Here is a 20,130-nt window from a genome sequence, read left to right on the forward strand (position 1 = left end):
ATTCAGCATTGAAAAACTGCTGCTAATGATCTGGGTGACATTCTCTAACTGCAGTCAAGTTGTCAAACATGTTGTGAATTTGTTGTAACATTAAAACAGAAAATGACTAACTTGCTTGAAGTGATGCTATGGATGGAGCGCCTATGGATGAAGTCAACAAAATAGAAAGATTTGGTTACAAGTAGCAGAATAAAGGCGTCCTGGTGGCGTGCAGAGGGCCACGGAGGCCTGATAGGAATCTTACGTATAATATTACATTACATTTACAGCATTTATCAGACACCCTTATCCAGAATGACTTACAATCAGTAGTTACAGGGACAGTCCCCCCCTGCAGCACCTTAGGGTTAAGTGTCTTGCTCAGGGACACAATGGTAGTAAGAGGGATTTTAACCTGGGTCTTCTGGTTCATAGGCGAGTGTGTTACCCACTAGGCTGCTACCACCCACATAATTATTTTTATTACTACTACTACTTAATAGCCAAGCAGGTAAATTCATGTTGGTTTGTTCTTTTCAGATTATGACACATAATGTTCTTCCTATTTGGATTTGCCTGTATTGCCACATGCCACAGCCTGGAAGTGGACGAGGAAGAAGTCATGTCCACTGTAAGCATCCAGTCGCCGTTGTGACTTTGTTCCTTTGTTGCCGTTTCTTCTGCTTTTTGACAAATGACTCACGCAGACCTTTTTTCCCCCCTTGTCTGTCCCCTTTTTGGATACTGGTGTTATGAACCGCCTTTGCCCAGACCCTTTGTATTTTTCACCTTGCCGCTGCCAACCCACGCCCGAAGATTCCTATCTTGTCTGTTCCATTCCCCCACCTTCAAGCCATGATACAAACTGAACTATTTTCCCCACTGTGTGCTTCTACCACCGCCACGTGGTCCCTTGGGTCTGTGCCCGCTACTGTGCCCCCTGACCTGTCCCATGACAACAGTATTTACCAGACACCCTTATCCAGAGCGAATTACAATCAGTAGTTACAGGGTAAGTCTCCTTGGGGACACTCAGGGTTAAGTGTCCTGCTCTGGGACACAATGGTACTAAGTGGGGTTTGAACCTGAGACTTTGGTTCACAGGTGAGTGTCTTACCCACTAGATTACTATGATACTTTCTTTGTGTTTCAGATGTATTTCGTATTCACTAACTTCATTGGCTGTAAAGCACGGTTGTTTTTTAAATGAGATGCATAAATCAAATTGACTTGACTTAAACATTGGAATGGAGAAGCACCCTGAAAAATTCTCGCAGCTGTCCAGTGCAGGAACCAGCAACTGCAGTGAAGTTCTCTTCAGCTCTGGTCTTGGATCAGTACTCATCTGTACTCAAGAGATTCCAACACCTGTCGCAGCTAACCTTTGTGGAAGCAAAAGGTCCGAGAACCCCAGCATATGTCAGAGATATTCAGGCTACAGACTCATCACAGTGGTATTTCTGGCATTTTCCTGAAGTCACTGGAAAGGTAACCATGTCATGGAAGCCAAAAACTGTGTGCTTTTGTGTGTGTGCTGAAAGGTAAAAAAAATAATAAAACTTCAGTGTGACCGGGTGGCTGAGTCAATGCATGTTGACCCACATGAGGGACACCCCTCGAGGGTAGTTCCAATGAGGATGACCAGGGCAGAATGCATAATATCCTACTGTGGTTTTTCCCTTCACACTAGAAAAGCAATATTTAGTTATTATAACCCCATTTCATTCAACTTTTTTTTTTTTTTTTGATTAGTTGCTGACAAACCATGCACTGCAACTTCAGGTAGGTCCAATTTAGATAAGACTAGATTCACTTTAAATCAAGTTAAATTAAAGTGCAAGTTTAAAAAATCAAGTAAAATCCAGAAATGTTGCAGTGTCCCATGTGAAGTACAGAACAGCAGGGTGTGTTCAGGTCAAGTCAGGCTCAAGCAGACACAGAGAAGACAGTAGAAGACTCGCCAGACAAGTCTCTCAGTGCATCAACAGATTTTAATGGTGTTCTTCTAATATTATTACAGTTCATGAAAGAGTTTCTTCTGTATTTATTTGTTGCTTTCATTTATTGATTTGAAACCCTGCACATGATGGAAAGCATCTAGCGGAGGACCTTCTCTGTACTACCTGAATTTCTGGCCGAAGAGCGGTGACTAGATGCAAATTCAATAGTATATTAACCTGAAGCAACATAAAACAGGGCAAAGGCTTGACAATTTCTGTAACTTTATTAGAAGCCTGTATTATGTTAACCTTGTACTAATGGCTTAGATTATCTTCAAGAGGAGGAAATGTTGGCAGAAATGCTGTCTAATATCTACTTTCTGGAAATCTCTGAATATCAAGAGGAGGAGAAAGATCTGCATTCTCAGAGGCTGCAAGCCTGCAGTTTCTGGTCAGCCTGCTTCAGGGAGATCCAGGTGTTCAGCATGGAGGCGCGCAGCTTGGCCCAGATCAGGTGGTCCTTCAGACCAAAGATCTGAGCGCAGAACTGAGCAGCAGCATCTGGAGAGAGGACCGTTGTGCAGCCAAGACCTGAGAGAGCAAGAGGGTGATCAGATACACAAACATACAAACAAAACTCTAATGGAACAACAGCAATTCATACCACTTGGCATGCGAAGAGAGGACCACACATCCTGGGCACCCCAGTCAGGGGTGATAGGTGGGCAATTGACGACTGGGTAAGCAGTGTTTCCAGACAACACTGGACCCAGGCCATTGCTCCTCCCAGCCACAGCCACAAACACGGTGGGTACATCATCACCTGGGAGATTTGTTGAGGCAAAAGTCAAAGCAAGGGTTAGATTGGCAGGGGAATGAAACACAAGCATTAAATAGCAAAAAAAAAAAAAAGTATACCTTCATACTCAGCTTTAATGCGAAGAGTCTCATCTGGACCTTTGTGTGCTGAAGTGACTCTGAGGAAGCAAGGAATGCCATGCGAGCTACAAGCTTTGCGGATCTTCTCACTGTGAGCCATGTCTGATGTGGAGCCCATTAATACAACCACACGGCCAGAGACCTGGGACTCCAAAAGAAGCTGGGGCAAAAAGGTGAAAAGGTGTAAGTGTGCAGTATAGATGCGAAAATACTCATTCAGGTGTAAGTGTGCAGTATAGATGCGAAAATCCTCATTCATTTAAGGGTTTATCGTTACCTCCTGCAGCACACACACAGACACACACAAAGTATTCCATCTCAGAACAACCAACTTCAGTGCAATTTGTATAGTACCACTTTATAGCCAGCAGAGGGAAGCACTTCCCACCTATCAGCAATAGGTGGAGTTTCAACTGAGCTCATGGCAAGGCGTGAGATTTAGGTGGAGGGCAGAAAGGAGAGTAGTGAGGGGAAAAAAAACAATAATAAATAAAATAATAACCATAATAAAAGCAAAAGGAGAAAAATGTGTCTTGTGGAAGCTCTTAAAAGCAGGAAGGGAGTTGGCCTGCCTGATGTTCAAGGGCAGCGACTGAAAAAAGCTCGGTCACCCATAAGATTCCTCCTTGTCTTTGAAACAACTAACAATGAATGTTCTGCTGACCTAAGAGCACGTGAAGGAGCATTCAACTGAAGGAGATCGGTGGATACTGTGGGGCAAGGATCAATGTAACGATGCTAGAACTGGAGTAATGTGCATATTTGTTTGTGTGTACCAGTTAAAAGCCACGCAGCAGCATTCTGGAACAACTGAAGTCGATCAAGTCACCTCTGGTTAAGCTCAACATAAAGTCCATTGCAGGAGTCCAGATGATTCGTAATAAAAGCATGGATTAAAATCTCAAAGTGACGCTGAGAGAGAAGTGGTTTGACTCTCGACATTTGTATCAATTGCATCTGTCACGTGTTGACTTAGTCTCTAACTCTCTTAATTGCTCCAAACATGACCTCTGACCATGCTTTAATTTCAGCAATCCACTCCAGTCACGAATTTGCAGAATATATGTTTTCTTGCATGGTACACATTTGGTGAAAAATATCGACAAAATATATTTAAGCTTAGAAGTGGGTGAATGAAGACTGCAAGTACAAGGAACTTGTTTGGCAGTCTCGGATTTGGTTTGTCAAAGACTCACTCATTTTCATGACATATGGGTTACTTTCAGTATATGTTTTAATTCATTGCCTGTAACACTACCTAGACACTGGGTCTAGATCCGCTTTCCTCCATAAACATTCTCCATTTTTACTCCCTGCCTTCCATTAGAAATCGCGTGTCATTATAACCACTTGACTAAAACCCACCTATTGTTTTTTGTAATATAGGCCTGCTTGTCAATGATTATAATTCAATTCAGAAAGATGGGGTCATTTTCCAAACACTAACAGTCAGCAGGTAAAACTACAAAGACTTAAAATGTAAGAATGGCCCCTTTTGTGCAAAAAGCGGTGTTCAGAGGACATTTCTACACCTTAAGTAATCTGAAAATTAATATTACCATAATTCCCTTGAGCTCTGCAAATGTATGGCTAATAAAGACTTCTAATAAAATAAGCCCTTAAAATGTAAGTTATTCATTCTGCTATGCAGAATATAACAAGCTAAATGTGGCAGAAATGAAAAGTTGAATGCAGATCATGTTCTAGCCAAACTGCATAACATAACTGAAAGAGCGTATTACCGTCACACGCTCTGCAACCCACTCAAAGTTCCTCTTCACCATCTGCATTGCCTCAGGGGTCACCTCCTTCAGGTCTCGGTATACCTGACAAGCATGTGTAAGAACAAAACTTATACAGACAACAGCTTGCAAGGGGCAAAGGGTAATTTTAAAAACAAACCTGGGGACTCTGTATTTAATAAGTAACAAGTTTTATATTACAAGAAATTGGTCTGAATAATAGGCAGTTAAATGTTAACTTTAGAGAAGCCCACCTGCTTGTCCTTCTGCTGGCTTCTGTCACCGGCAGGCCACAGTCTCCAGGAATCATTGTCAATCACATCAGCCAACACAATCTCCTTTGTAGTCACATTCACACCAAACTCAATCTAAAGAAGGCAAATCAATATACTAAATATACATAGTGGATAAATGGATTCAAGATTCAAATATATAAAGTGGATGGAAAAAAAAATTCAACACTAGTTTTACCTTCATGTCCACCAGTGTGCAGTTCTGCGTGGCCCAAGCTTTTTCAAGGACCTCAAAGATGGCCACAGTGCTCCGGTTCATGATGTCCACTTCACAGCGCCCAATGTGCAGTCCTGCCAAGTCAAAGCTTGCAGCCAGCAACTGCTCCTCAGACCACTGTGGGTCATTGTTAGCATCATCCTAACATAAAAAAGGAAAATGACATATTGATATCAGTAGTACACAGGGGTGAGGCTGATTGATGAGGATTAGTTGGTTGGACAATCAATGCAGTGCTTTAGCAAGGATCAGCTGATTTTAACAGTGGAAGGGGGGGGGGGACCAAATTGAGTAGTTTCAAACACGTATCAGGGTCACTGAACAGATGTCTATATTGTATTCTGGATGCATTTCACTTCACTGACTATGAAGAATATTCACTCCCAACTCAATGGCCACACATCCATACCTTGAAAAACATTTCCATTTTCACAGGGCTGAACCTGTAGCCCTCTTTCACACCGGGGTTCCTCTTCAAGAACGAGCCGGTAGCAATGCGTCGACACACCCACTCAATTGGGATCATCTCGCAGTGGTCAGCAACAAAGGCCGTGTCAGAGTGCTGTCGCACAAAGGCAGTCTTAATGCCTGTGGGGGTCAGAGGTCAAAAGATAGCTTGACAAGAAATCTGAAATCAAACGCACAACTGTCCACTCGACTTTACTCAGTGTCCATTCACTATTCTGAATTTTAGAGCCAGTTAGGCAAATAACAAGCAAAATCTGATTAAACGAGACGCTCATGTGACTTTGGCAATTTATTCCGAGTTAAAGAAAAGGAAGACTGTGCACGTCACGTTCTGCTTGATTATGGGCGGCATGGTACTGTCACAAGGCAGTCATTCCCCCAAAGATGCTGGCATGACGGAGGGCACTTGGACCGCATTTAACGACATTGCTGTGTAATCATCAGAGCAAGGGGAGCTCTACTCTGCGAGGAGCGTTACGTTCGGGCTGACCACCTTATATCCGGCCGTGACCAACACCCTAACCCCAGCTGACCCTGTGACTCTCACATGCACGGTTTCCAACAATCCTCACCGGCCTGTTGCAGCAGCGTGAACACACAGCTGGTGGTCTTGTTGGATATGGCTGCCTTGCCCTCCATCTGGTCCTTTCTGGCCGCGTTCCCCGCAGTGATCTGGTCCTTGGACTGGACCAGAACATGGCCCGGTTCGTCAGGAAGCGCGAAGATCTGTTTGGTTTTGCCTTCGTTCAGTTTGTCGCCGAGCTTCAACTCTACAGCAGCAGGGCAAATTAAGCAATAAAATACAGACAGTAAATCATTGAAGCATTAGGCGACGATTAAGAGCATAAAATAAAACCAACCTGTGATAAAACGTACCTGAGCTGGAAGACGCCATATCTGAATAGTCGTACTGCTGTAAAAGTGCGAAGCAACAAATGAACCAATAAATTATCGGACACACAGACGAATAGATGTCAGATATCAACACACCAACAAGTTCCCATCCGTGCAACTCACGTGTCTCCGTCTCCACCAACGTTACCTGTACCGATGCCGGGGGGAATCCGGGAAGAGCTAAAGGCGCCAGAACCGATATATCGTGAGCATAATATCACCACGTGCTCGAAACGTGGCTTTTTCGGGCGCTTCCCCTTCCGTATGGCTAATTGGCCGCCAAACGCGTACGCGGATACTGATATTAAACGCCAGCGCGCATGCGTGCTGCAGGTAGTTAAACGTTCTCTGCGGTCTTACTGGCACGTTAGCAAAGCTACCGTCAATCCACGTTAGACCGGAAGCCCGAGCCTGTGTAATAATCGCGCGTGGAGCCAGCGGTCACAGTGCTGCTTTTATTATAGCTGTTGATGCTCACGGACGTCCCTGTTTTTATTAGTTGGTTGAACCCTGGGTTGCCAGGTTAAGGTCGTTTTAAGGAACATTTACTGTTTAAAGAAAAAATGTAAACAGTTTCATTTTATCGTCAAAATAATTTTGACGATTTTTTTCAATTAAAACGAAATTATGTTAAAGGTAAGCTGGGTGCAGAGGCCAGATTCGGCGAAACGGTTGCAGTAAATGTGAGGACATAAAGTACTGTGCTGCTTACGAATGTTCTAGTTGATCTGGTTGCGACCTATTGGTTCCCATTTAAAGTTTTTCATCTTTATTCAGATATACTGGCTGCGACTGCGGCTTGTGGGAAGTCGTTGGTGGCGATTTTGGTCCACACCTGGCAACCCCGCGCTGGCGGGTTGTGTAGCAGAACACGTGTTCCGTTTTCGCGGGGACCGCATGTGCCTCGCAGCGTTAACCTTAAAGGACCCGCGCGTGTCGCAGGCTGCAGCCGGACATGGAGTTCGAGGAGTCTGGCATCGGGGAGGAATGCGGCGCGTTCGGGTGCGTTGCGGCGGGCGAGTGGCCCACCCAGCTGGAGGTGGCCCAGATTTTAACGCTGGGACTTGTTGCTCTGCAGCACAGGTAGGCAGTGTGGCGGCAGCTACGTATCGCTAGCATCCGTCACCACGATAACAAGAACCGTTCAGATCAAAGATCGAACCCTTTGGCAAACATACGACGTATTTTTTTTTGTCGTTAATGGAGTCGGCGTGGGTCGTTTAAAAACGTCGCATGGGCGGGGATAGCTTTTAACCATCAACCTTGTTGGATTCGAACCGGCAACCTTCTGACTACGGGTCCTCTTCCTTACCCGCTAGCTGTAAGAGCGACGTTTGGCAGGGTCGTTGTTACACTACTTAGGCACGTTTGTGTCAACTGTGAAGTGTGGCGTGACACTGACTGATCCACGGCCTTTTGGTCTCGTCTATAAAGCAGAAAAACGTGCATACTAGGATCTCTATTTACCTTTATCAGTTGAGAATAGAAAGGTTTGCATAGTGATGAAAATAGAACCATGTGTAAGTTCTTGTTCTGCTGGACAACGTACATAACCTAATTTCCACCCCCTTTGTAGCCTTATTATAGTCATATTAACGAATGTGCACCACAAAAAAGTTATGAAGTATTAAATGTAGTTGACTAATGCGGTTCGGAGCAGTGGTCGGCCTAGTGGGTAAGGAAACACCATCCCCACACGCTGCTCCCCGGGCGCCTGTCCTGGCTGCCCACTGCTCACCAAGGGTGATGGTTAAAAGCAGAGGACACGTTTCGTCATGTCATCGTGTGCTGTGCTGCAGTGTTTCGCTATGACAATCACTTCACTTTCAGTTGCTATTGCTGGATGAACACGTTCATTTTGTGGACCAGCAGCTAGGAGTCAATCCCATACTACTATAATTGACTTATAATAAAAATTGTGTGTGTGTGTTTGAGTAAACTCTAGCCCACCTGATTGGATGGTACTGAGGTGGCCACTGAGCAGACGGAGTTTAACTCGATGATTGGAATGTATTGATCATGCTCTTCCTTGCACTGGACCTCAATACTTTGTGCATCGCTGTCACCGTCCGCAGTCCGTGCACGCTTGACAGTTGCACAGTACTCTAAAAAAGGGGAAACGAAATGCTATGTTTTACTGCATGTTCACAATTTCATAAAACATATCCCCCATGAACAAAACTATTTTGTGTGTTTGATTGTCAACCTTCATCAGGAGCTTTTCTCTTCCTTCCTCTGCCATGAGCTGTAAATTCAGACTTTGTGCATGTGTTCCTCGTGCCTTCTGTGAACACGTGCACACACACACACACACACACACACAGACCGACACAGTTAATAAGGCTCTAAATAAAGGCTTGTGACCCACATGATCAAAGGACAGTCTTGTATTCATCGGATGGACTTACCTAATTGGACTTTGCAAATTGCTCCTTCATTATGTGCATGGATCAGATTGGTGTCACAAACTGGAGAACCTTTGCGATGTCCTTCATGGCACACCGAGTCTAGCGTTGTGGCAGTAGCGTCCACCTCAGTGTCTGCGTCATCCCGAATGGGCGCCATCTCGTCGTCCCTGCTCACGGTGTTACTCTCTTCATTCCGTTCTTCTAAGCTCCTGGGAGGGGTGTCTTGAGAGCCTTGCGACCGGTCTGCTCGAACGAGTGGTTCATATCCAGCGACCTCGAAGTCTATTGCACTTTCAGAGGATGGACTAGTCCTGGTTTGCTTCTCTATGCTAGGTGTTGTGTAGACCCTTATTCTTTTTGTTGTCCTCAGATTATATGAGTCTGTGTAGTTTGTCATGGAGAAGTCGTTAGCTCTGCCTAAAATTGCATCGAGTTCGTCATAAAACCTCATGACCCGCCGTGGGTCACCAATGTCTGATTTGCTTTTCTGCAGTGACCGGTACAAGTACTTGAGGTTTTTGTATTTGGTCCGACACTGCTTCCAGTCCCGTTCCACGCCCTGCTGCAGCAGCCGGCGGGAGATCTGCACAAAGATGTTCTTGTTGCGGGTGGAGCTCTCCAGCTGCCCACGAATGCCCTCCTCTGACCAAATGCTGATCAGCTTGTCCACCTCTTCATCAGTCCAGTTACGGCCCGAGTCATGAACTGTTATCACGTTCAGCATGTTGGAACTTGTTGCATTCAGGGGAGCTGTTGATGATGGAACACATACATGAGAACCATTTTTTAAAGTAATTCAGGTTCGTTTAAATCAGGCTGTTATTTACTTTACTTTACTTTACTTTACTTTATTTGGCAGACGCTTTTATCCAAAGCGACTTACAATGGGAAGACACCAGCAATTCTCGTTCGATTTCTATAGAATATCAAGTATACAAACTAAGAGCCCTGATAAGGCTTAGACTTGTCATTGAAGAACATGCTCGGAGAGTGTTGGGTGCTAGACTAAGAAAAATTATAATGTATTTATACATTTTGTATTTGTTTGTTAAATGTGTATGCATGTGTATGTGTTATATCCTGATCCTAGAATTATTGTTATTATTTAAATCTCAATAAAAGTGTAATAAAAATAATAAAATAAAAATAAATGTAATAATAAATAAATAATAATAATAAAAATACAGTTAATTAATGAACTAACTCAGCCTTGACCCCCAGCCTTGTATGTTGGCATTTTTTTAGGTTAAATTATCATAGTTGCCTGTGCTTGTTGTAGATTATTTCTTGACACACTATGTTAACCTGCATGTAATCTTACATATCCCATGAAGAATAGCGTATAAGTATTGTGCTTTTTCCCCATCCCCATTTTTTTTTTTTTTTTTTTTGCTTGAACGTTTGATTGCCAGGCGGTGGACAACATTTATATTAGTGCTGCACGATTAATCTAATCGTAATCGCGATGTCAGTTTGTGCGATTACATGAATGTAAAAAGCTGCGATTTGAATGATTAGTACATGGATTGGATCGGCAACATATCCGATCTATTCTCTTAAAGCTGACTGAAGTCTCACTTCAGTCGGATGTGACGTGTTTGGTCACATGACTTTCGATTCGGAGACATGGTTAGACGCCGCATGACGTGCTGCATCGTACGTCAATGTTGCCGCCATATTGCGAGAGGGTCTGCTGTGGCATGAAGCATATACATGTCTATGGAGAGAAGTGCATAAAAATGCCTCACTCTTGTGCTGCTTGGGGCTGTACAAACCGCTGTATGCTCCAAACCAGGGATTACATTTCATAGGTAAGGCTGGACAATTGTTTTGAATATATTTGGCCATTATAAAATCCCGTTTTATAAGTCTTAACCTTAGCTAAGCTAGCAAAGCTATGCATTCCTGTGTTCAAGTCAGCCTCCAAGCAACGTTTTGGCTAAACGTAGGCATTAACTATTTAGACTGTTCTTAGCTGTTTAGTTAACTTTTCTCAAACTTTGAAGGTTTCCTAAAGAAATTCACCTCAGTTTACAAATCTTAACCTTAGCTAAGCTAGCAAAGCTATGCATCCCTGTGTCAGCCTCCAAACAACGTTTTGGTTAAATGTAAGAACTATAATACGGGATTTTATGATGGCCAAATATAATCAAAACAGTTGTTTAGCCTTACCAGGGTTTGTCGTTCGGCAGTAATATTTTTTTAAAGTAAAGACTTTTTTTGTGATTATTAAATTTTGTAGAATATTGTATTTTGAAAGTACTGGGAATTTCAAGTTGTTATAAGTAGTTTGTATGTTTCACTTTGAAATGAAACATTTCACTATTAGTATGCGACTTTTCATTGATATACAAGCAAGTGTCCTTTATCATATCTCAATCGCATATCGCAATATTGATCTCAATAATCGCAATATGTCTTTTTCCCCAAATCGTGCAGCCCTAATTTATATACAGTACAGACTGTGATGCCTTTTGGTCAAAGGCAGTAATTAGTTCATAAATAAGGTGATAAATATGTTCATAGTTAAAAATAGTATAAGTTTGGGCACCTTCTCATTCAATGTGTTTTCTTTATTTTCATGACCATTTACGTTGGTAGATTCTCACTGAAGGCATCAAAACTATGAATGAACACATGTGGAGTTATGTACTTAACAAAAAGTGGAGACCTGGACTCCACAGTCACCGGACCTGAACCCAATCCAGATGGTTTGGGGTGAGCTGGACCGCAGAGTGAAGGCAAAGGGGCCAACAAGTGCTAAACACCTCTGGGAACTCCTTCAAGACTGTTGGAAAACCATCTCAGGTGACGACCTCTTGAAGCTCATCGAGAGAATGGCAAGAGTGTTCAAAGCAGTAATCAGAGCAAATGGCGGCTATTTTGAAGAAACTAGAATATAAAACATGTTTTCAGTTATTTCACCTTTTTTTGTTAAGTACATAACTCCATGTGTGTTCATAGTTTTGATGCCTTCAGTGAGAATCTACCCATGTAAATGCTCATAAAAAAAAACACATTGAATGAGAAGGTGTGTCCAAACTTTTAGCCTGTACTGTACATGAAATACAACTTGTGTTATATATTCTGTCACAGCGGATCCTGTAGAACCCTGCCATAGCACAACAACAGTTACAAACATACCTTGAGCAAGCACAATTGTGTAATCATACCCTCACTGGTGTATATGGTGTATGGGTTTCTGATTTTTACACCTAGCCTCTTAATAGATTCAAATAAGTCTTGTAGATTTATACAACTAAGCCTCCGGTACTGCTGGTAGTTAGCCGCCTAGCTAAGCTAATGCTGCAAATAAAACTGCCACCTCTCTTCAAGTGAGCAAATAGGCAAGAGCCTTTGGTTGGTTTATTGGAGAGTGCTTAAATGTTTGGTGAAGAGAAGATGCATTGGATTATGCAGAAGGATGTCTGGGCATGAAAAAAAAAAAAAAGGTTCAGGGGCCATATGCATGTAGCGTTGTTCAGTGTTGAGCCTGGGTCTCTGCTCCAAAATCATTTTTAAACCACTCAGGAGTTGCAAGGCGGCAGCTTCCATACTCACCAGTACTTTTTGTTGAAGAGCTGGAATGAATTGTGACTGGCGCCGGTTCATCGTCATTTTCATCTGAAATCAATTAAAAGGTGTGAAATGCTAATAATACGCTTGCGAGAGTAACCATCTTTTACTTAATAAGGGTCAAAACATACCGTCATCAATATTGATCACTTGGTCTCCTCCATGTTCTTTCATCCACATGTTTTGTTGCCTCTGTGACCGCCTTTTATTTCCCTCTCGTTGTTCTTCCATCCCATCGATCCCCTTGCCTTGCAGTATGGCCTCCACCTCGGTGAAGAACCTCATGGGCCTTACCTGGCCTGAGGCTGGGGCGGCAGAATCTAGGGCACCCTTGGTTATCTTGTACTCGTACTTAAGGTTTTTGTATTTGGTCCGGCACTGTTTCCAGTCCCTCACCACCCCGTGTTGGTGCTGGAGCCGGCGAGCCATTTCCTGAAAGATGGCCTTGTTTCGCAGGGTATGGTGCAACTGCTGTTGGATGTGATGGTCAGCCCAGATACAGAGCAGCGCTCGCACCTCATCGTCCGACCAGTGGCGTCCTCCTTCTGACCCCGTGTACGTTACATAGGGAACAGTTCCTTGAGTTACGCCCTGTGTGTCTGCAAAGCAAAGTGAGGAAATGGTTAGGATTTCACGTTCTGCTCTTCTCAGGTATAGGTGTGAAGTCGGCCACTGTGAACTGGATATGAACAGGGTTTCCGCAGATCCTTGGATTTTTGAAAAATAAGGCTTTAAATATCATTAAAAATGATCTGATATCACTAAATCTGGAGTTAGGGTCCAGAGATAAAGGTCTAAAAATTACTGCAGAGTAGGGGTGTTGAAATGAATCATATAATCGATGCAACGCGATTCATACGTTATTGGGACTATAACATTTGCAGTGATGTGAAGATTTATTTTTTTAATTAATATGATAAATGGTACTCACTCACTTATCACATATCTCAATATTGATCTCAGTAATCACTTTTTTTTTTTTTTTATTCAAATTGTGCAGCCCTGAAACAAGAAACTGAAAGTATTGCAGTTGCCCCCTATTACTATTATTAATGTGAGTCTGAATATGAGTCTTAGAAGGAAAATTAATATATCAAATAATAATATATTTCTTAAGATAAACATTGTATTTTTAAAAAGCATCTGGCCCTAACAGTGCATGTTGAGGAAAAAATTACCCTTGGACAAAGTGACTTAAAAAAAACTTAAATCTTAAATCTGCAGAAACCCTGCATGAAGACAACTGAAAGAAAAAATATTATAAATATAAACCCATAGATGTATTGCTTTTTTTTTTTTTTTTCATAAACATACTAATAGCTAAATGACTAGCTTTTTAGTCTGTTTTCTGGTGACTGGAAGGTTGTGAAAGTTCTTGAACTTTTAACCTTTAAAAAAAAAAAAAAAAAAATTGTATAAACTATTTAAAAAATGGCATCTAACTTAAAGCAGGGGCTCCCTACCATCCCCACAAAACATCTCTATCATGATTTTATTAATTTTTTATTAATATTAAAATATTTACATTTCAATAGTATAGTAAATTAATAGTATATTTGAAGCCATTCTGGGTGTGTTTTTTTTTTTTTTTTTTTTTTACCTTCTTGAAGTGTAACTATAGTAGGAGGACTTCTCTGATTGGCTGAGCTGGTGTCCTCTCCCATCATGCTGTATTGCCCTCTGAGTTGTGGGCCAGTCATGGCTGCCTCTCCTGTGTACACTGCTGGTGCGCCTATCTGTCTGGCCCAGTGGCTCTGCAGACTCCAGCTCCTGCACTGGGCCTGGCACTCGGTCCAGTCCCGGTTCACACCCAGGTCCCGCAGCCGGCTTGAAATGCCCTCAAACTCAGCCCGGCCTGCGGCCTCACCATGCACGCGTTTGTCCACACACACAACGAGCAGAGCCTTCTCCTCGTCCTCTGTCCAGGGTGTCGTTCCTCTCCTGTCCCCTTCTCCTCCACATCTCCCTTTCTTCTTCTCAGCTGTCTCCATTTTTGAGCTGCCCTAGAAATCAGCTTGCTGTTTTTCTCCCCTCGCTGCTCTACTCACTTCTTACCCTCTACCCCTCCCCTGCCAACTCGGTTCCCTGGGCAACCAGGCGGTTGAGCCAGTCAGAACGAGCGACGTGAACAAAGCAAGCCTGACTACTGGCTTAAGCTGAGTGGTGTGGGGGAGGGGTGGCGCTAATATGAGAAGCAGCTTGGCCAATGAGGAAGGAGCACAGGGCAGGATTTCTCCAAATAAGGCCATCAGAAGAGGCTCAGAGACCCAGGCTGGGTGTAGAGTGCTGACGGGCTTATTCGGCCTGTTTAACCCGCCTCCCCGTAGTCCCGCTTTCCTCCCCCGGCTTCCTTCCACTAGTAAAAACCCTTTAATCAGCCTCAGGCAGGATACCGTGAGCTCTGGTTCTCTTTACTGAACGCTGAAGAACGTTGGCACGTCATTAAATCATTTTATAAACTACCCCCCAGATCTTTATTACACACAGTATTCTCCAGACAGCTTTTCCCAGAGAGTCTCACATACGTTCTTTTGACGTCTATATAACTCTATACTACTGGGAGGAGCTTTTATGGAAACAATAGTGTACTGTTCGATTTCCAAGGAAAGGCGCATAAATAATAGGTGCCTTATAGTAATAAATAGGGCTGGTTAATATGGCCGAAAATAATGTGATATTATTAGTAAAGCAGCTCTTTATTACATGAAAGGACCGCAATATAATGAACTTCAACAAAGTTTAACAGCATTGCCCAATGAATGTCTCAGAGATTGTGTGCACTTTGACGTCTATTGTGCTGTAGCACGCATGCCTGAAGTGGATCCGTCCCCAATGCTCCGCGAGCCTCTGCGGACACCGTGGTCAAAGTTGAATGTTTTTAAACTTTGACCTCTGCGCATTGTGGCTCATTGGTTTTGACCAGTAGCTTTTGAGAGATAAGAAAAACAAGAGAAGAGGAAAAAAGGACAATTACAAAATAAGCCAAGGGGCACGTAGTAGTATGTTCAATTATATTACATTACTACGGGTGGTAGTAGCCTAGTGAGTAACACACTTGCCTATGAACCAGAAGACCCAGGTTCAAATCCCACTTACTACCATTGTGTCCCTGAGCAAGACACTTAACCCTAAGTGTTTCCAGGGGGGGACTGTCCCTTTAACTACAATAAGCCGTCTGGTTAATGGAACTGACAATAGTTCCATAGATGATATTAAAAGGAAAATGAAGTTATAAATCTCTGTTCCGTGTACAGGGGTCAAGAGAGCGCTGGGATCGTAACAAGTAATGGAGCCAATCAACCAACCTACACAACATTGAAGGTAACTACAGGGGACTACTGTTCATATTCCACTCTTCATGACTGCTGTGTTACTCCACTCTGGATCTGTTTCTAAACTTATAGCGGAGAGACTACAAACAGGAGGGGACATAGTGCACCCAGTAACTCACATTAAATTAACAACAGCCATAAAATGACATCATAGGGAAAACCCTCACATGGCACATTTAACAATCCCAGGTATCAGTTAAGGAAAGCAACTTACAATGGGGGGAATTTTGTATGATTTTTGTCCATTAACAAATAAATGATCAGTCTATAATTTTAATTGTAGTTTTATTTGAACAGTGAGACACAGAACAATACAAAAAAACGTACATGCATATTTTGTGTATCTAAATGGACTGTAATTGCACTCTGTCCCAGGGCATGGGATTAGTGAACACGGCTTTCAAAGCAGAGGACCTCTTGAAGCTTCGCCATGGCAACCTCGGCATTGGGCACACACGATACTCCACAACCGGTGACTCGGAGTTACAGAACTGTCAGCCTTTTGTAGTGGATACTCTGCATGGCAAAATTGCTGTGGCTCACAACGGTGAGCTGGTCAATGCAGGGGCACTGCGGAAGAAGGTGCGAGCTCCTTCAACGTTGAATGATGTGTCATTTTCATTAGAGGATTTCTTATAAATTGTAGTTTATTGTTCAGTTGACATATTGTTCAGATTAACGTGTATGTAGCACTGTCTTGTTGCACAAGATGGACTTTAAAAGTGAATGAAAGGAAGTGAATTTTAAGGCCATTTTCATCTATGCTTAGGTATGTGTATGATTTCCAGGTAATGCGTCATGGTGTTGGCCTGTCCACCAGCTCAGACAGTGAGCTTATAACCCAGCTTCTGGCTTTAACGCCCCCAATGGAGGAAGATGATGCCCCCAACTGGGTTGCTCGGTTAGTCCTAAATGATCCGTTGTTCTTGTTTAGTTGTATGTAAAGGCCATGAAAAACATTCTGACATAATCATATCTTCGCCATTCCATAAAAACCAGCCACCTGTTTGTCCTCATTCCGTCCAAACCTACACATTTTTGTTTGTGCAATATCTTGTTCAAAAGGACAATATCAAGGAATACATGATGCCTGTACTCTGAAAATATCTACCAGACAAAAGATAAACCAGGCTGTCTATCAAAGTGATTCTTCCATTGTGGGATCAAATCATTTATGCCAGGAGCTTTATGCTACTCTGCAGCCACACAGCCTCACATGTGGCAACCTGGGGTGTGCTGTGTGTTCTCACACACGTATGTCATAGCCAGCCTTAAGATTCTAGGATATCAGCAACCATGACCTTATGGGAACATTTAAGAAGGCTTATAGATGTGGAAATACTTTCAAGTAGCCATCTAGTTGTCATAATGCCCTTGCCAGTCACTCAGATCTTTATGCTTTGCCCATTTTTACAATAACCAACATTTCAGAAAATAGCTGTATGATATCTGTTTATGTGGATGAGAAAATATGAAACTTACTTAGAAACGCTGTTGAACACTTTCTCTCCAATTTATTTTCAAAGCATAAAGAATTTAATGACCGAGACCCCCACTTCGTACTCATTGCTGGTGATGCACAAAGATGTTATTTACGCTGTTAGAGACCCCTACGGAAACAGACCTCTCTGCCTGGGCCGCCTTGTTCCTATCTCAAAACTACAAGGTGCAGGTACTGCGTTTATTATAAATTTACACAGAAAAATATTTCAGAAGCTATTGCTCTGTTCTCATCTATTTTTCCTGCTCGATTAGGTAGTGGAGATGGTGACACCGAAGGCTGGGTTGTATCCTCTGAGTCCTGCAGCTTCCAATCTATAGGTGCAAGGTGAGGAATTCTCTGCAGCGTCCCATCATGGTCAGCCTTAAAAACTAATAATAATTTCAGCATCCAGAATGTTAGCATGTTTTTGTTGATAAGGGAGTTTTTTTTTTTTTTTTATCTTAGGTATCATCGGGAGATCCAGCCAGGGGAGATTGTTCAAATCTCCAAAAGTGGAGTGAAAACCTTGAGTGTGGTCCCACGTCCAGAGGGAGACCCTCCAGCCTTCTGCATATTTGAATATGTATACTTTGCCCGACCAGACTCCATATTTGAAGGTTTTTTTTTTTTTTTTTTTCTGTAAATAAATCTGTAATAATTTTTTGCACATGTGCTATAATGTTTTTCTTCTTCTTTCATTTCCTTCATCGCCACCTCATGGTTTTACAGGACAGATGGTGTATACAGTTAGGCAGCGCTGTGGTAGGCAACTTGCAATCGAAGCCCCAACTGATGCAGATGTGGTCAGCACAGTGCCGGAGTCTGCCACACCTGCTGCACTGGGATATGCACAAGAGGTAAATGAGTGTGTTTATATATATATATATATATATATATTACACACACACACACACCCCAAACCACCATGAACAAATATTACAGGGTTGACCAGTGATACAAACACTTATTTCAGTGCATGATTTTCTTTTTTGCAGTCAGGCCTGCCTTATGTGGAAGTTTTGTGTAAGAACCGATATGTTGGCCGAACGTTCATTCAGCCAAACACACGTCTACGGCAGCTTGGGGTGGCTAAGAAGTTTGGAGCGTTGAGTGACAACTTTGCAGGCAAGCGAGTGGTGCTGGTTGATGACTCCATTGTGAGGGGCAACACCATTTCCCCCATAATTAAACTGTTAAAAGAGGCAGGCGCAACCGAGGTAATGGCATTCACTTGAACGTCTACGATGCTTTTATGAATTGAACCTGAATCGGCACTAAGATGCCCATTTGTCCCTCAACAGGTCCACATTCGTGTTGCATCTCCACCTATTCGGTTCCCCTGTTACATGGGCATCAACATTCCTACAAAGGAAGAGCTCATCGCCAACAAACCAGAGTTTGAGGACATTGCAGGATATATTGGTACTTATTTTTTTGGACATGATTACAGTGATATGTGCACTGCAGAACTTTGTGTTCTGTTTAGCATTAAAGCTGTATATTTAACTTGGATTTTGTCTTTCAGGCGCCGCAAGCGTTCGTTACTTGTCCGTTGAGGGCCTGGTGTCTGCTGTTCAAAACGGAATTGCAGCTTCACAGGAGAAGGATGAGCGAATTGGTTCCACTGCTTCGTCCAACAGGAGGATCGGCCACTGTACTGCTTGCCTTACTGGAAAATATCCAGTTGAGCTTGAGTGGTGATATATTGATAGGGGACGGCCTCAGTGAAACATTCCAGAGACTGATCCTGGAGACCCGTTTACCATGACGTTTTCCATTTACCCATACCTAAACAATAGTGTGCCACCTCCACACAGAGGCCTGCAAACAGTTGCAATATGAATTTGGGCTTAAGGTAAGTCATTAGTAAATTTCCAGACCCAGACCCTGAGGCTAGAAAAAAAAAAAAAAAAAAAAAAACTGTAGCACCTTAACTTTTATTTTCCGGCAATTTCTCTGCTGCAGCATGGTGGTGATTTTAGATCTGACAGTACTTTTGATAAGAACCCTCTCGCATATATGTGCTCAAAGTGTTTTTTTTTGTACCTTATTGAAGTAATTTTGGAAAAACACTTAAATTTGTCAGTGCTACTTTGCATACAAAATTTGTACACTAAGAAGATTGACAAATTGAAATGAACACACAACATATAACAGTCTGTATATCATCACAAAAGAGAATTCTAAAACCTGAATTAAGTTAAGGTGGACTGTTCTAATGGATTAAACCTTTAGGTTTTGTTTTTTCAAGTTACAGATAAATACATGTACAGAACGGGTCAACGTTTTGTTACAACTGTGGAAGTTATATTGAGGGAAGAGGAAGAATCCTGAGCCTTTCTACACAAACCAAATAATGGCTAAACCAAGATTTTTTGTGTGTTATACTGAGTTATGATTGATTATTAAAGGAGCAGTGCATCCCTACCCTCAAACACTGTCCTTGTAATAGAACAAGCCTTAGTTGACTGTGCCTTTTATTAAATGTCACTTGGGAGCCAAAAATAAAGAAAAAGTGAAATGCACTATTGTCTATTCTGGAATGGAACTATTTTTATATGTGTTTTGATTTGCAAGTCTTATTTGTGGAAGATGCTGAAAGCCTTCTATTGTAATGACAAATGTTCATAAACATTTATTAAAATAAAGGGCCACATGCATTTGGACAAGCATCTAATCCACATTTTTTTAAACAACTTGGAATATTTTAAAATGCATTTAAGAATACGTATTGAGCGGTTTAGGTAAAGCATTACCAAATTAAAATTCAGCCAGGGATCTGAGTACCATAATAAGTACTGAGAACAGACTGACATGGATTTCAGCAGGCTGGGAGGTCTCACTGGGGAACGTTGTAGT

The 20,130-nt window shown here is 42.4% G+C and overlaps 2 protein-coding genes across 7 annotated transcripts; one reads left to right on the top strand and one right to left on the bottom strand.

The window, feature by feature from the left end:
- Positions 1-1,950: 1,950 nt before the first annotated feature.
- On the bottom strand, positions 1,951-14,585 carry paics (phosphoribosylaminoimidazole carboxylase, phosphoribosylaminoimidazole succinocarboxamide synthetase). Of its 5 annotated transcripts, XR_003751689.1 has the most exons (16): positions 14,057-14,585; positions 12,588-13,055; positions 12,442-12,504; positions 8,881-9,630; positions 8,679-8,756; positions 8,423-8,577; positions 6,455-6,491; positions 6,151-6,348; positions 5,520-5,698; positions 5,072-5,251; positions 4,855-4,968; positions 4,601-4,684; positions 2,838-3,018; positions 2,584-2,742; positions 2,278-2,510; positions 1,951-2,247 (listed from the first exon to the last, which is right to left on the bottom strand). XR_003751689.1 is itself a non-coding variant. In XM_029000807.1 (15 exons), the coding sequence occupies exons 1-15, from the start codon at positions 14,445-14,447 to the stop codon at positions 2,344-2,346; spliced, it is 3,204 nt and encodes a 1,067-aa protein (XP_028856640.1). In that variant the 5' UTR covers positions 14,448-14,584; the 3' UTR covers positions 1,951-2,343. The 5 variants fall into 5 exon arrangements, 4 of the variants coding, with proteins under 4 accessions (XP_028856640.1, XP_028856643.1, XP_028856644.1 ...); XM_029000807.1 differs by having other exon boundaries at positions 1,951-2,510; positions 14,057-14,584; XM_029000810.1 differs by lacking the exons at positions 8,423-8,577; positions 8,679-8,756; positions 8,881-9,630; ... (1 more) ...; positions 12,588-13,055; positions 14,057-14,585 and adding an exon at positions 6,621-7,123 and having other exon boundaries at positions 1,951-2,510.
- On the top strand, positions 7,335-19,796 carry ppat (phosphoribosyl pyrophosphate amidotransferase). 2 transcript variants are annotated; one of them, XM_029000812.1, is made up of 11 exons: positions 7,335-7,555; positions 15,711-15,777; positions 16,164-16,370; positions 16,577-16,689; positions 17,315-17,460; positions 17,544-17,616; positions 17,737-17,888; positions 18,001-18,128; positions 18,267-18,488; positions 18,573-18,693; positions 18,797-19,796. In XM_029000812.1, exons 1-11 carry the CDS (start codon positions 7,428-7,430, stop codon positions 18,970-18,972), a joined length of 1,533 nt encoding a protein of 510 aa, XP_028856645.1. In that variant the 5' UTR covers positions 7,335-7,427; the 3' UTR covers positions 18,973-19,796. The 2 variants fall into 2 exon arrangements, with proteins under 2 accessions (XP_028856645.1, XP_028856646.1); XM_029000813.1 differs by having other exon boundaries at positions 17,315-17,454.
- The last annotated feature ends 334 nt before the right edge of the window (positions 19,797-20,130 follow it).

The sequence above is a fragment of the Denticeps clupeoides genome, chromosome 13 (assembly GCF_900700375.1).
Source record: "Denticeps clupeoides chromosome 13, fDenClu1.1, whole genome shotgun sequence".
Taxonomy (NCBI): domain Eukaryota; kingdom Metazoa; phylum Chordata; class Actinopteri; order Clupeiformes; family Denticipitidae; genus Denticeps; species Denticeps clupeoides.